The sequence below is a fragment of the Myiozetetes cayanensis genome, unplaced genomic scaffold (assembly GCF_022539395.1).
Source record: "Myiozetetes cayanensis isolate MyiCay16 unplaced genomic scaffold, myiCay2020 scf2-11, whole genome shotgun sequence".
Classification (NCBI taxonomy): domain Eukaryota; kingdom Metazoa; phylum Chordata; class Aves; order Passeriformes; family Tyrannidae; genus Myiozetetes; species Myiozetetes cayanensis.
Window position 1 is genome coordinate 70,490,278 of NW_026087411.1, and position 14,510 is coordinate 70,504,787.

Genomic DNA, 14,510 nt, shown 5'->3' on the forward strand with positions numbered 1-14,510 from the left:
CTTTCCAACCTGCATCAGCAGAGTTGTCGAATGCTAAACTCCCATCTTGAGCAGAGTGTGCTACTTTGAGAAACATGGTCTAATGAAGACAGATTTGAGAGAATACAAAGGAAAATGACAAAAATGCATAGAAGTCCTGTGGAGAAAGGTTGAAGGAACTAAATCTGTTCCTCAAAATACAGGAAAATATAGTGGCAAATGTCTGAGCTAATCGTCTACACTCTTGTGGCAGTCAGTGAAGAGATGTCGTCATCTTAAGGATGCGATTAATCTGTTTTAGATGTCTGTGTTGAAATGAGGTGAATTACCTCATAGAAGCACTTGTTTCCCTTCATCATCTATCAAGAATTTCCAGGGAGACTCACTTAGATGTAGATGGCTGCTGTCATGCAACCCTTCCTTTCTCCTCTCAATGCAAAGTGCTTGATACGTTCCAGTAAACACTTTGTTACAAATCTGGTCATATTATTATCTGTGTACTTTACTGTGCAATGTGATAAATCATTTCTTTAAATTTGCAGCAAAGAAGACTTTGCGTTAAGAGAAATATTCTGCAAAGATAGTTTGGCAAAGTAACAGGAGGCCTATGGGCCATGGAATAATACTGTTCATTGATTTTTTTTCTGAGAGTCATGTTTAAACTTGCCTCAAATCAGAAGATGGAGTAAATGACCTTTGATCATTTTTACTTCTTCATGTCTATAGACCAGTTATCTGACATTATGCCTCATGACGGAAGGAAAGCCCTGTCTTGGTTTTGCCCTATTCTAAGTAGTATGATCCCAAACAGTTCCTGACCATGATTCAGGGGTTGGCCCAGGCCAGGGACAACTACCTACCACAGCCCACTTAGATTCAGCCTCCATTTTCTGGAGGCTGAGGGAATTTAATAGTATTGACAGGGCTAGACATGTCAGTTGGCCTCTAGGCCAAAGAACAGGCTCTGCTGCCATTTAATTTGTTTGTATTGATGTCACCTAAGAGTTTGTTGACTTAGGGAGAAAGGTGTGCTTTCAAGCAGCTCTGAAGCCACACCTAATTGTGTAGGCTGACACAGTCCCTTGAAGTCTACTCAGAAGTCAAAAGATTCATGGGCATTAGGACAGCAACTCTTACACTTTTCTTCTTGAGACTTTTTGTGAAATCACGATTTCGCTTCTGCTCAGACTTCTGGACTTATGATTCCGTGGCTGGAAATCATGGCTTTGTTTAATTCCCTAACTGTATACCGCTGACTAAGAAGCTTTTGGTCTCGGACACAGAAGGGAAACAGTGGCACTGCTGGGATCCTGGTGTAATGAGGCTCTGCATCATGGCAGCAAGGCCCATGTCTGAAGACATGTATAGTGGAATCCAATCAACATTTATTACCAAGTGGAGATTTACAGTACCACCAATCATGCCTTACATTAAAAGTTCTACTAATATAATTTTAGTATCAACCCTCCACTGGAAGAGGAAATACAATCCTCAATACATATTCCAAGTTCTTACCCAAGACACGTGCCAAGCAGCTTTGTCTAGTTGTCTAAAATCAGTTTCAACCAGTCAACTCCCATCAGTATTTCAGTCTTGTTCTGGTTTGACAGTGAATGTGCAACTATAAGGAAGGATGCTTCAAAATAGCTGGCAAATTTTGATTATATGGCTGGAGCTGCTGCAAGATAGGTCTTTCCACTAAGCAAGCAGGCGAGGGGCCAGCCTAACTACTGAAAAGGCAGTGCTCCTATATGTTAGAAAATACTGACCTTTTTCTCAAGGCAAAATCAATATGCCAAAAATTGACATCCAGGAAACATATCACCAGATGATGTTAGCTTAGATCAGCATATATGGGCTAGTTGATGCACACTGCAAAGCTGGATTTCTCTCTCCAAGTCTGTCCTTTGAAAAAAAAGACCAAGTTCTAATATATAAATTTAAGAGTAAATTAATGGTTAAGTCAAAGTTATTTCTCATGAATTCCACATAATGCACTTATTTTGCTAAAGCATTTTATTTTAATTCAGTGTGTTTAAATACATTACTTATATGTATGTCTCTGAGACTATTTCTCTGCGTCCTTTTACAGACAATTTTTTTTTTCTCTTCCAGTCATTTTAGCTGATATTTTTTGCTAATGCATTACACAAAACAGCACAAGTTTTGCTTCTGTTCACCGAACTGAAAGCTATGCCTATTGCAAAGTTCAGTTAACTTAAAAGTCACTGGTGGAATATACAGAATTACATTTAACTCAAAAGATGAAGACAATTTTCTCCCTTCTCTTTGCTAACCTCATGAAATACTCTGTATTTAACTAGGAGAGGTGCTGAGACCTATTCAACACTATATCTCAGCATGATGAAAACTAAGAGCACGCTGCTATCAAAAGCTGATTGATTGAGGGAGTATATCGTCTTTTCTGACAGAAAAATATCAGAAGTGACTTTTGGCCACCAGATAGCAGTGCTTCACTTTGTACAGTTCTCAACTCGCAGTGTTCCTTGCCTTGTAGAAAAATCCATATATTGGATTCTGGTCTCTTTGCTCAGATACATCTTTTGCAGACTTCATTATAGACTTCAGTTGGGAAAAAAAAAAAAAAAAAAAGTAGAGATTTTGTAATTAGAAGTGCAGGTGATTTATGTGTTCAGGAGGAATCAAGGACACTGAAGATTTCCAGATGGGAAAATTTGGTTGTATAAATCTAACAGAGCGTAGGCATTATAATTATAATTTTCAATGACAAAAGTTTCAAAGAAAATCTTGGGCTTAAAATATTTTTAGTGCTTCTCCCTTGCTGCCAATACATTTCCCTATCTGCATTAGTATTTCAGGAATATTTCAGAAGGGAATGTTTTATGCTTCAGAACATAAACTTAGCATAGTTTTATTATATCAGTAATTTATAATTTCTGCCAAATGTGGCAGAAAACCTCTGGATTATTCTTATATTTTTAAATAAAGGAACAGATTTTACATTATTTTTAGCAAAAAGAAAGATATCCTCATTTTCACTGAAACTTGCTAAACTGCCAGAAGTGCAATATAGTATATAATAATAATAATAATAATAAGTTGTATAATGATTGTGTTTGTTCATGTCACCTTATAAGAACTGTGCATCATCCTAATTTTTTACAGATTCAGTTCCAGAGCACAAGCAAGATGCACAGCTAAAGAGAACGGGAAAGGCCCTCTGACAGTTATTCCCTTATTCTTATCTGTCTTGGTGTTGACATTAAAGTGTCTCAGCTGCCACTTTAACTTGAAACAATCAGTTATGATCCCTATGGGATCATGCAACAGCTTTATCACTTTTTTTTCCTTACAAATAAGGCAGGAAAAATAATAATGGAAACCATCCCTATCAGCTTTACACTAGAATATTCTTTTCTTTGCCTATTTTAGAGCCCTACCTGGATTCCCTTTATTTTACATCTCCTCCAGGGAATCTGTTGTCAGGATGGTGTGAGCCTTCACTTTATTGTTGTGATTCACGTGACTTCCCTCACAGGGAATTTCACCCTTGTGTAGTAGGCTTGTCTACTGAATGAAACGGTGACCTTCTCTCCTGTTTGTGATTCATTTAACTGTGACAACCAAAGCAAAGTGTTTGCAAGGAAAAGTAGTGATAAGAATGTTTTCAGCTTTGTCACCCCTCTCTTATTTTAGGTCCATTGCAGTTTCCTTTTTTCTCTCCTTATAGCTATAATCAGGACAACCCATCTTCTGATTCGCAGCTTTCAGCATACAGCTAATGAATATTCAGAGACATAAGACCCTCAATTTGATTACTGTTACCATAGTTACTCTAAAGATAGACTGTGCCTCTAATATTTAGGAACTGAACTTGATTATGATCAAGGATTTATTAAAAAAAGAGGGAAATGTTACTTCAAAAGTACTTCAGACTTAGTGTAGCTCTCAGAAGCTCTTTCATCTTGGTATAAAAAACAGATTGATATCTTGAGTAATACAGCTTATAAATTTCCTTTATTCCTTGGGAAGAAAAAAAAAAAAACAACCCTATACCTTTGTCAGGCATTCTGAAACAATTAATGTGAGACTTGGTATAGAATGATGTATTTTTGCCTAACACAAGTCCCAGTATCTGCAATGCCTCTCTCCACGTTTCCTGTGCTTTGGGACTGAGTTCTAGCAGTGCCCTTGGAAAATCATCAAAAGCAGTCCTGCCCTTAAGGATGGCAAATGAGTTATGGAGTGCTGCACTTGGATATGTCCTCACACTTTGTTCTGAGATAAATACAAACCTATCCAATTTTGAAATCAGTTGATTAGTCTGAGCCAACAGGACATCTTCCTCATCTTTTATATAGAAATAACTGTTTTGTGACAATAGAGTCAGCACACTGGTGTCTCTTTTTTTGTAGTTTATAATGTGGACAAAACTGGTTTTGTTCATTTGTCTGTACACTTAGACACTGTCTGTGATGGATTTGGTGAGGCATTGGCACAATATATCTTCAGTCAGTTAAGGGAGGAGATACAATATAACTATAGCATTTACTGTGCCAGAACCTAACCTACGCAGAGGTTACAGCTGGAAGAACCTTCAGTTCCACTTGTTACACAGGTTTCTTTAAGGAATAATGGTAGTAGTAACATATTCAGATCCAAAGAGTGCTTGAAATTGCAGCCAATGATCTGAGAACTAGTGGTGAGGCAGCTCTGAACAAGATGGGATCTTAACTCCTCAACCTTTCACCCACTGCTCCCGTCATTGCAAATACTTACGCCTCTTTTACCTTTCCTTCTCTCACTCATGGTTCGAGTTTGTTTGGGTTTTTTAATAGAAAAAAAATGGATGTTTGTATACACATAAGCTTTTCTCGGCAGCTCAACCTCCGCGGCCCCGTGCCGGTCCCTCCATACCAGAACCTGGCGCCGTCAGTAGAGAGGGACCACTGCCCGTAAGACCTAAACGGGGGGCGGGGGGACAGAGCTCCCGGGTCTGCTGGAGACAGCCCGGGAGGGGGAGCAGAGCCCGCAGCGAAGCAGGACAAGGGCCGAGGGGGAGCTAGCGACTTGCGGGGCGGCGGACACGGAGGGCGGGGGCAGAGGTGTGGGGCGGGGGAAGGCGGTGGCGGGGCGTCACGGCAGCCCGCGCCGCTATAAAAGGGCCGTGCGCGGCGGAGCGGCGCATCCTTGGCGCTCGCAGCCACAGCGGCAGGAGGAGCAGCAGCAGCATCACCACCGTCGCGGCGGGACAGCATCAGACGGGCATGGGGACGGCGCTGGCGGCGCGGCTCGGCCTGGGGCTCCTGCTCCTGGCCCTCCTCCTTCCCACGCAGGTGAGTCGCGGAGCGGCTCGGCGCTTCCCTCCGCCGGCCCCCCGTGCGAGGCAGGGAGAGCGGCCACGCCGAGACCCTCCTTACGTTTCCCCGCCGCGGGAGCGGCGGAGGGGCGGGTTTCTCCGAAGGGAAACTCCCGTCTGTGTGCGCCATCCCGGAGCCCACCGTGGGTGGCTGGCGGCTCCTTCGCCCCGGGGCGGCGGCGGCCCGAGAGAAGCGAGCCCGGGCAGCCTCGGCGGGGGATGGGGCGGGGATGGGATGGGCGCGGACGGGCGGCGGGGGCGAGCTCGGCGTCCTAGGATGGCGGGGGCGGTGCCGTGACTTACCCCGATCAAATTAAAAGATGAAGTGGAGGTCGCCGCCTTTTTTCCCATGGGATCCTCGAAGGAAAGCCGCGGAACCGAGGTGTGCGCGGCGGCGGAGCGTTCATTACCCCGCTGGTGAGAGGGAGAACGATCCCTCCAAATCCGAGACAGCCCCGGGAAAGCACGAGTGTTACAGCTGGAGGGCAGGGGGACCCTGGTCTGAACCTCTCCCGACGGAGCGCGTTGGGCTTTGGGTCCGGTTCTGGGGCTCGGTTCACGGCACGAATGCATAGTCGCCAGCATCTGGCTGCTGCGCTGGCCAAGCCTTGCCCTTGGCGCAAAGGTAATGGATGCAGGAGCGATCCGCTTCTCCTTAAGCGACCAAGCCGAGCGGGACTCCCAGATTCCGGGTCCGTGTGTTGTTCCTAGAGACCACCTCTTCCAAAACGTCAATTACACAGTATCAGAAATATGAACAGCAAAGGAAATGCCGGAAGGTGTTTTAATTCCCCCTTCCCCTTGGTTTGCAAGAAAAGGCGTTATCCTTTTTCCATTGTGCTCAGTGGAGTCTTGCCCTTGGCAGTGATGAGAGCAGGATCAGACCCCTTGGGTTACTGGTATTTGTCACACTCACGTTAAGAAAATCTCCGGGGTCCCACCTACTATGATGTTGTGGAACTTGGCTATAAGCCCTTTTTCTTCCACACACAAATCCAGAAAAAAGGTTTTCTGTTTAAAACTAAGAGAACTTTAAAAATATATAACCAAGTGTGGAACGGTTGTGGAATCTTTGTATGAAAGTTCTGGGGTGGGCTGGGACTTGCCTTTTAGGTTATTAACTCTGCAGTTCATTACTGATCACTTTCGGAGCGGTTTCAACACAAACTTCCACACAGCGATTTTTATCCTGCAGTTCTAAATTGCTTCTAGCATGGTGCCAGTGGCCAAAACCCGTAACTACCAGAAGCTTTACACCATCCTTACATTGTCTATGGTATGCTTTTTCAGTAGAAAATACTGAAAGAAAATGTTTATGCAATTTTTAAAATAAATTTAACTTTGACTTCATGGCTTCGATATTAAGGGACAATTTTTTTTTTTTTTCTAAAAAAATTTATTTTCCCAGCAGTACTAGAAATACATGAAAATTAGGACACCCTTTGTGGAGAGTATTATTTATTAAGTGAACCTCTTAAAAAAAAAAAAAAAGAAAATGTTTTTACTTTATTTAACTCTAAGGGCTTGCCAGAATGCTCTAGTATAACACAAGGTTGCTGCTACAGAACTGAAGCTAAGCTCTCTGTACTGTGCTCATTTTAGGAGAGCAGCTTTGTGATTCTTGCTCTTGTTTTCCATTCTTGTCACATGCTTTTTTCATTGGAATAAAGGAACACTTAAGCTTATCTTTAAAAGTTTTCTTGTGCATATATAGGAATTAGCTTGATATTGAAGTTATACAGAGTGGTTTTGTTCTGTCCCTGTCATGCAGAGGTATGAGGAAAAAATAATATTTTTTTAAAATTTTGGTTTCTGTCAGCATTTTTAAAAATTTGCTAATATTCTAAGGTCTTTCAGCTGCACCTTTTTTTTTTTTTTAAATGTTCTAGCATGCTGATAGGTTCTGATTTAATCAGTATTGTTCCATTGTTCTTACTTATGCAGTTCAGTCTACCACAGCAATATAAGAGAGACTGAAATATTAAATCCACTTGCATAAGCCCCACCTTCCTTGAAAGGAATCCACAATCTAGTCCCAGAAACAGTATCAATAGATTCTTGACCATTGTTTCCTCATTTCTGTGGCTTAGTCTGCATGGGCAAACTGCAATTCACGCAGTTGGTTGATGGTCTTTCTTATTCTTAGATTAGTCTTTGTATATCTATCTATATATATTAGTCTTTGTATACATATTTTTGCTGTGGGTTTTTGTTTGTTTGGTTTGTGTGTGTGTGTGTGTGTGTGTGTGTGTGTGTGTGTTGTGTGTCCGTGTGAGGTTTTTATTTTTTTAAAATCTGCTTATCTTCTATTTTAGAGCAGGATTTTGATAAAGTGTTAGTTATGTAAAAACATTTAGAAATATATTAGATTTATTTCTTTAACAAATCCCCCACGTACAGTTCAAAATGTCTTTGTCCTTAACTGCACAATGAGAGGCACGAGCATTTGTATGTATTGTATCTGAGTACTGTAGTACTGTGACTGAGTGTTGCTACACATTGTTCATTACTACTAATTTGTCTTTTAGTTTGAAAAAAAAAGGCAGTAAAAACCTTTTTGTTTTTCCTTCCCTCTCTCTCCACCTTCTAGATCTACTGTGATCCCACTGGAACAAGTCCAACACCTTCAAACTATTCTTCAGCAAGTTCCACTTCTCTGTCAACTGTGACAAATTCAGTGAACATTACCACCACTCACGGACATGGAAATTCTCTTCACTCAACCACAAGTCTTTTTTTCATTCTCCCTGTTTCTCTTCTGTATTTTTGCTGTTAAGAGACTCTGGCATTGAAATGGCTACCACTCTCCACCCTGTTTCCTGAACCATCTGAGATGGCTAGATCTCTAACCCAGCATGAGAATAAATCAGTCCAAAATCCACACCAAAACAGCTTGGTTCCACTCCATACTCAAATTAGTACCAGTCTGACCTAGAGAAGCACTCAGTATTCTGACTTTCCAAAGCTGACCAGTGCAAAAAGACCGGCTTCAGCAAGGAGGTAAAATGATGAGCTCTTCCACCAAACGAGTTGGAATTCTGAAAAACAAGATGGAAGCAAAAAGAGACAGTATCAACAACCCTTGATTTAAAGCTAAGAAGAAATGCAGTATCTTATAATAAGGATGGATAATAACACTCCACTGAGGAAAAAAGGCTAGAGAGTTTATCTACCATTTAGAATAAGGACTCAAAGAGTTTTTATTTTTCATTTAAATTCAATAAGGTCAACAGGCTCATAGAACCCCTAGAAAACACAGAAAAGCTCAAATGATTTTGTTTCTTGCACAGCCTATACACTTATAACTTATGGGGTAGTATGATATATGAAAAAGTAACAATATCAGTGGAAAGGGTTTATTTTAATTTTCATTTCTATAAAATTCTTACAAAGCTAGAATAGAATACCAGATTTTTGTAAGAATCTCTTATTTAACCTCACTCCTAACCAAATGGTTAGCCAGGCAGGGCTAGTTTTGAAATAGCTAAAACCCCACCAGTTTTCATAAGAGTGGAATTATTTATGGTGGGAATTTGAATTTGACATTTTATTTAAAGTGTTTGTATATTAAACCATATGTGCCAGAGAAAGGAGCTGTGGAAATATTGGAAGAAGTACCAGGAGCTTTTGGTAAATGAAGTTCAGAAAAGAACAAACAAAAAAAACCGTCAAGGGATAAATGTCTCCTCTTTCCCCTATTTCTCCTCCCAAGTTCTACAATTTGTATAAGTTATTTTTGCTCCTGGAACTTTCCTTAATTATGAAGGATTTATGGAATCTTTTGAGTAATGTTCTAGTGCTGCTTTTTTTTTTTTTTTTCCCCTCACAAGGTAAATAACTGTTGTTTTGAAGAGTTTCACTTGTGATAGTCTACTTTAAACATGGGCTAACATTTGCGGTGGGGAGAAGGAATGGGGAGAGGAGAGCAAACCGCCAAAAAAAGAAAAGAAATTAAATGATTAGGTGTTTGGAATATGAAGACTGGAGTCTTAATTTAATCACTGAATTAAAAAGTTGTCTTTGTACATACTACTTTTTTTTAAAAAATTTTCTGAATCAAAATTGCTATACTTGCACAGATTGTTTCTGTATCATCCAACGCTTTAGAAAATAGTATCTGGTACTTGATCAAAACAAGCTTTGTTGAGGAGGTTTAACTACCTTGATGATGATATCTTGTCAGACAGAAATTAATTATGTTGATATGATCACATGTGAGTGTACATGATCATACCACTGTCTGTTGATATTTATCTCATTATAAGATCATGTCAAACATGAGTGGCTCTCTAATTTTTTTTTTAATACACATCTGTCTTTCAGTTACATTACCACCAATTCACAGTACCATATATTAATAGCAAACTAACAAATTCATGTCAGAGAGCGTACATTTCCTTATGCTTATCATTTGTATTCAGTAAAATGTTAATGATTGTATTTTTGTGTTTGTGTAATTATGCTTTGATTTATTAGCTACTGATTTTCATTGAAAAAACTGTAAATAAAACAGTGGACAGGCAATGCATTCTAGATGCCCTTCCAGACAGTTCTACAAAAACTTGTAACTTGCCTGCGTTAAGTGAATGACCTGTTAAGCAAGATGATGTATGTGATTAAAAACCTCAAGGTCTAGAAATGCTGAAGTGTAACTAGTTTTATTTCGCTGGAAGGTTTAGTGGCACTGGGAGTCTGGATTCCGCTCTGAAACCAGTGACTGAGATTTGATTAACATCTCGAGTAACTGCAATAAGTTTTCCATACTTATTACAACCTCTTCCCTTTCTAAGTATTATTATTGTTGAGGAATCCGTCTGTGCAGGTAGCTCTGCTTTCATGTTAGACAAACAGTGCTTAAACAGTGTTCCTTTATTTCCTTTTGTGGCAGTGAGTAATTTCCCTCACAACGGCTAAAGCTGTTTTTCAGCTTCTGGTTATCAAATATGTGAATTTACTGCTTGAGGTTTCTGGCTCCCACAGACACACTAACATACTAAGAATATCCTAATAATACAAGCTGCACCATGCTTGGCAAAGGACAGGGGCTGGAAGCAGTAGGAGTTTATGCAAAACTTTGCTGAAAAGCAAAAATTTAACCAGATGAGAATTCAACAACAGATTGTCACAAACTGTAACTTTCCAAATCTGTGTCTTTGTTGTTTTTCGAGTATGCTCCTTTCTAATAATCCTTATAAAGCCCAAGGGTCTTCAATATTCTGTGTGATTATCTTTACTCCCTAAATGCGGAGAAACACATTTAAAAGCCCCTGAGCACTTAGGCATGCTGCACAGGGGTCTGTGTTTGTCAGTGGGAAAGAGGCCCCCGGAGAGGCCTCCAGAGGGAATGTGGCTCGGCAGGCCTTTGCTTATGTTCCTTTACTTTTCCAGTAGGCTGAACAAAGCCAAGGAGCAGGATAAGTTTATCAAAGCTCACTGTTTGACTAAATCTTGGAATGTGCGGGGAGTATCAAAGCACTTTGTTCCCTGGTTTAGCTTTTCTCCAAATGCTCCAGGAGAAAGCATGAAGATCAACCAACCGGCCTGGCTGTGTATCTTTTTAAAAAAATGTAACATTGAAAGTAGCCTCTCTCCAAAGACAGGCAGAGAATGAGAGAGGCTGCAACGATTATCCTTAATTCCATGATGTACCAGTACAGTAAAAGAAGTATAAGAATGTGTTTGAAGTTTTTGTTAAGCATTCAAAGGAATTGGGGTGCTTGGCTTATTTAGTAGCATGCCTTTTTTTTTTTTCTTTTTTTTTTTCATGGAACCAAATTGCTCCTTAATAGCATCTAAGCATGTTTAAAGTCTCTCAAGTTTTTGAGTTTTCACCAGACCAGATGAGTGATTTAGAAAAATGATCTGGTAACCTTTTTTCCATTCCACCACAGGACAATAGAATCAGTGATGAAGAAATCCACTCAAGGAAGGAGGATGTGATGGATGTAACAAAATGGGGAAGGAGGGAAGGCAGGACAATGGAGCCCACACATTTCACTACTATTTATTTTTCTTTTAAATTACACCCATAATAACTAGAACCAGCTCTCACCTATGTCTCTCACTTTCACAAATCTGTCCAGCTGAAGTGTGTCTGGATGTGTATTGCAATAACTCTGAAACAGTTCTGCTTTGTTTGATGCATGGCACTGCTTTTGTTGTAAACATATGCTCGCCCCATACATCCTGAATAAAGTATAGTGTTATTATTTGAATGAAATAACCTCAAATGAGAACTTACAGTTGGTTTGCAGTTTACTGTTCCTTCCTTCACCACATCATACTCTGAATACCCCATAAATTTTTTCAAACTGCAGTTTTCAGTTAGTTTAGAAATCCACAGTGACTTTGAATGAACAACTTTCATTCAACAAAAATCTCCACAAGGTGAAGTATTTTGGGCCGGATCCAATACCCGTAAGTTTCTACTAGTGGCTTCCTTGTTTTCAGCAGGATGCAGCCATGTCCCCCGAGCCTTTCTCCACACGTGACAGCAGTGTGCATGGTGATGCAGTGTTGTACTAAGGGTAGTCACCCTTTGTCTATGTGGAGACAGGACATTATTAACACCTCAGTAAATGACTTTCCACATGAACTCAGGGTTAGTTTGACAAGCTGTTACCAATTCTTAACCTAATCCATCAAACACTTAGGATTTGCCTATACAATGCAAATATTCTCAAGCTAGCTGGGGTCAGCAGCATACTCTGTAATGTTAGTAGTACAGTACCTAAAAAGGAATAATTTCTCCTGAGAGTAGTTCTTACACAGCCTGTTGGCCTGTGGAAGGGCTCATGAGAACAAACATTTGCAAGGCCAGGCTCTTTGTCAAGGTCTTTCCAAGTCAGCATTTCCCTGTGCTCAGGTTACAGCGGGCTCAGCAGGGAGCTCACAATGACACCCTGTATTTGAAAGCGAGGATCTATACAAACGTGCATATATTAGAGGCAATTCAGGGAGATTTGCATTTTGTGTGCATTCAGGCTTATAGGGATTTGATTTCCCATACATGACTGAAATGATTTAGGTAGCGGACTTTATCATCCAGCATCTTTATTGTAATGGATACAATTGGGAATGTTTCTTGTTTTTGCATTAAAGATAACTTTGAAACAGGAGCTGTCAGCTCTGCCTTGTAGCAGCACAAAGCTCTTCATTCTAGAACACACACTACATTTGATGCACTCTAAAGGTCTACTGTGCCCCAGCAGATGAAGGGGCTGGTTATTTTAAATCCGTCAGTTTATCTACAGCAGTTTGAAGAGCAGTACTAGGCTTTCTGCCATATGTGCTTTGAGATGTGTTTTCATCATTATGCAGTAGCCTCAGGAAAGATACTCGAGCCTTACTTTGGTTATCAGCCTTCAGTTTTCCAAGTGAAACCCTCAGCATCCTGCTCATGAATGCATAATTGCTCTGGTTTAGACTTCATCAAAATGTCCAGAATGAATGACCTGGAGCTGAAGAAAAAGACCTGATCAACTCCATACCACCCAATCAAAATCCTAAACTAACAAAATCTCATCTGCGAAGCGTCATTCATTTCTCTCTTGAATCCAGTAATACTCCCTGCAACGTATGTGCTGCAAGAACATGAATAAAACATTTTCAGGCTTTTCAGAAGTGAAACGAGACTCTTTCTTTTATGCTTTCAGCTTAGCAGGAGCTATGCTTTAACAACTGATGGGTGTACAATATGAAAATTGAGCACACAGCAGAATTAAATCGTGGTAGCTTGGGTTTGCTGCATAAACTGAATGATTGCATTCCACCAGAATCTCTCTTGAATGACCTAGTGTGAAAAGTATTCTTTATGTGGCACAAATTATTAAAGGAAGCAACGCCTTTGTAAAGCAATTGTTCTGTTTCACTCTTTTCAACAACTCTGACTGAAAGCACTGCGTGGACTTTTTTTCAGATCGCTTAGTGTGCATAATCTGGATTTAAAAATCTGTGTTGATTACACTGAAATATATAAACTTCACATGACAAAAACTGTATATCTTTTATACTGAATTGTATAAAATGCAGGTGGTTTTTGAAGGGTAAGACTGAACTTTGTGTTCGGAGGAATATATACACCAGTACAGCAACAAATGCATTTGTGTGATTGTTTGGACTAGTAGGATTCAGAATTGACTGAGTACATACAGCTGATTATAGCAATTAGAGCCATAATAGCAAGGATTAAAAAAACACCAATTTTAAAATGGGTAGAAACCACATTGTGAGAACCCTGATTGTTTCAGGAGTCAGGGAGAATTCCCTCTGAAAGCAGATTACCTGGTAGCTATTCAGTTACAAAGACAGTCTGAGGCAGTCCATGAAAATGGACTTCACTGAATCATAAAACATGATATATAATATAAATTTGTTGAAGTCTTTGCCCGAACAGGGCAGTTTCAGTGTTTTAATGTGTAAGTACAAGGAAGTTTTTGAACAATGAGCAAGAAAAGTCCTTGGATAGGGCTGTGAGAGTAATGCAAAGAAGTCATGGCACTGTTATTCTGATAATGACGTTTGCTATCATGTATCTACTATATACAATTTTTTACATACATTTTCTAGAACTTGCTGTCATTTAGTGTCTTTTTATGTTTCCAACAGAATGTTCAAATTCCTTTTTAAGGCTATTGTCACTACGGTGATTTTGTTATCTTTCCTGTTTCAGGAAATTAACAGAAAACTACATGCAATGCAGCAGTTTCTTTTTCACATTGAAATTAGTCATTGCTTCCATTCCAAAATTTTCAGGCTTCCCTAAGGTGTGCCCTCTTGCAAAGTGCCAACAGTAAATGAGCCAACGTGAAGCATTAGCAGGATGACAGACTTGATTCTTTTCCCCTGCTAGTCTGTGTTTTTACTGAAATTAAAATATCAAAAGAACATTGAGCTATTTTCAGAACACAAACTCCTCAGTAATTTAACCCTGTTAATCTGGCACTGATCTAAGCCCTCTGAGCACAGTGGAAGAACTGGATGAGAGGTAAGGCATCCACACGTACTCCTGTGACCTGACTGAGATGTCAGTTTTGATCCCAGTATGTGTGATTCAATCTATCAGGGATTTATGGATTTTGCTAGGTGGCTGATAGGGGGTCTGTGACTTAAATTAGTATTTCAGTTTGTTTACATATAGCGGGTCTGTTCTTACTCAGCAATGCAGGCTGACACTGTTCAACTTCTACTT

General features: G+C 40.1%; 1 protein-coding gene across 1 annotated transcript; it reads left to right on the plus strand.

Annotated features, from left to right (window-relative positions):
* Positions 1 to 5,135: 5,135 nt before the first annotated feature.
* On the plus strand, positions 5,136 to 9,961 carry CD24 (CD24 molecule). The gene is made up of 2 exons (XM_050316332.1): positions 5,136 to 5,297; positions 7,911 to 9,961. Exons 1-2 carry the CDS (start codon positions 5,229 to 5,231, stop codon positions 8,094 to 8,096), a joined length of 255 nt encoding a protein of 84 aa, XP_050172289.1. The 5' UTR covers positions 5,136 to 5,228; the 3' UTR covers positions 8,097 to 9,961.
* The last annotated feature ends 4,549 nt before the right edge of the window (positions 9,962 to 14,510 follow it).

Coding starts and splice junctions, on each gene's coding strand:
- CD24 (XM_050316332.1), top strand. CDS start 5,229: ATGGGGACGGCGCTGGCGGCGCGGCTCGGCCTGGGGCTCCTGCTCCTG. Junction 5,298..7,910: donor CCCTCCTCCTTCCCACGCAG/GTGAGTCGCGGA, acceptor TCCACCTTCTAG/ATCTACTGTGATCCCACTGG.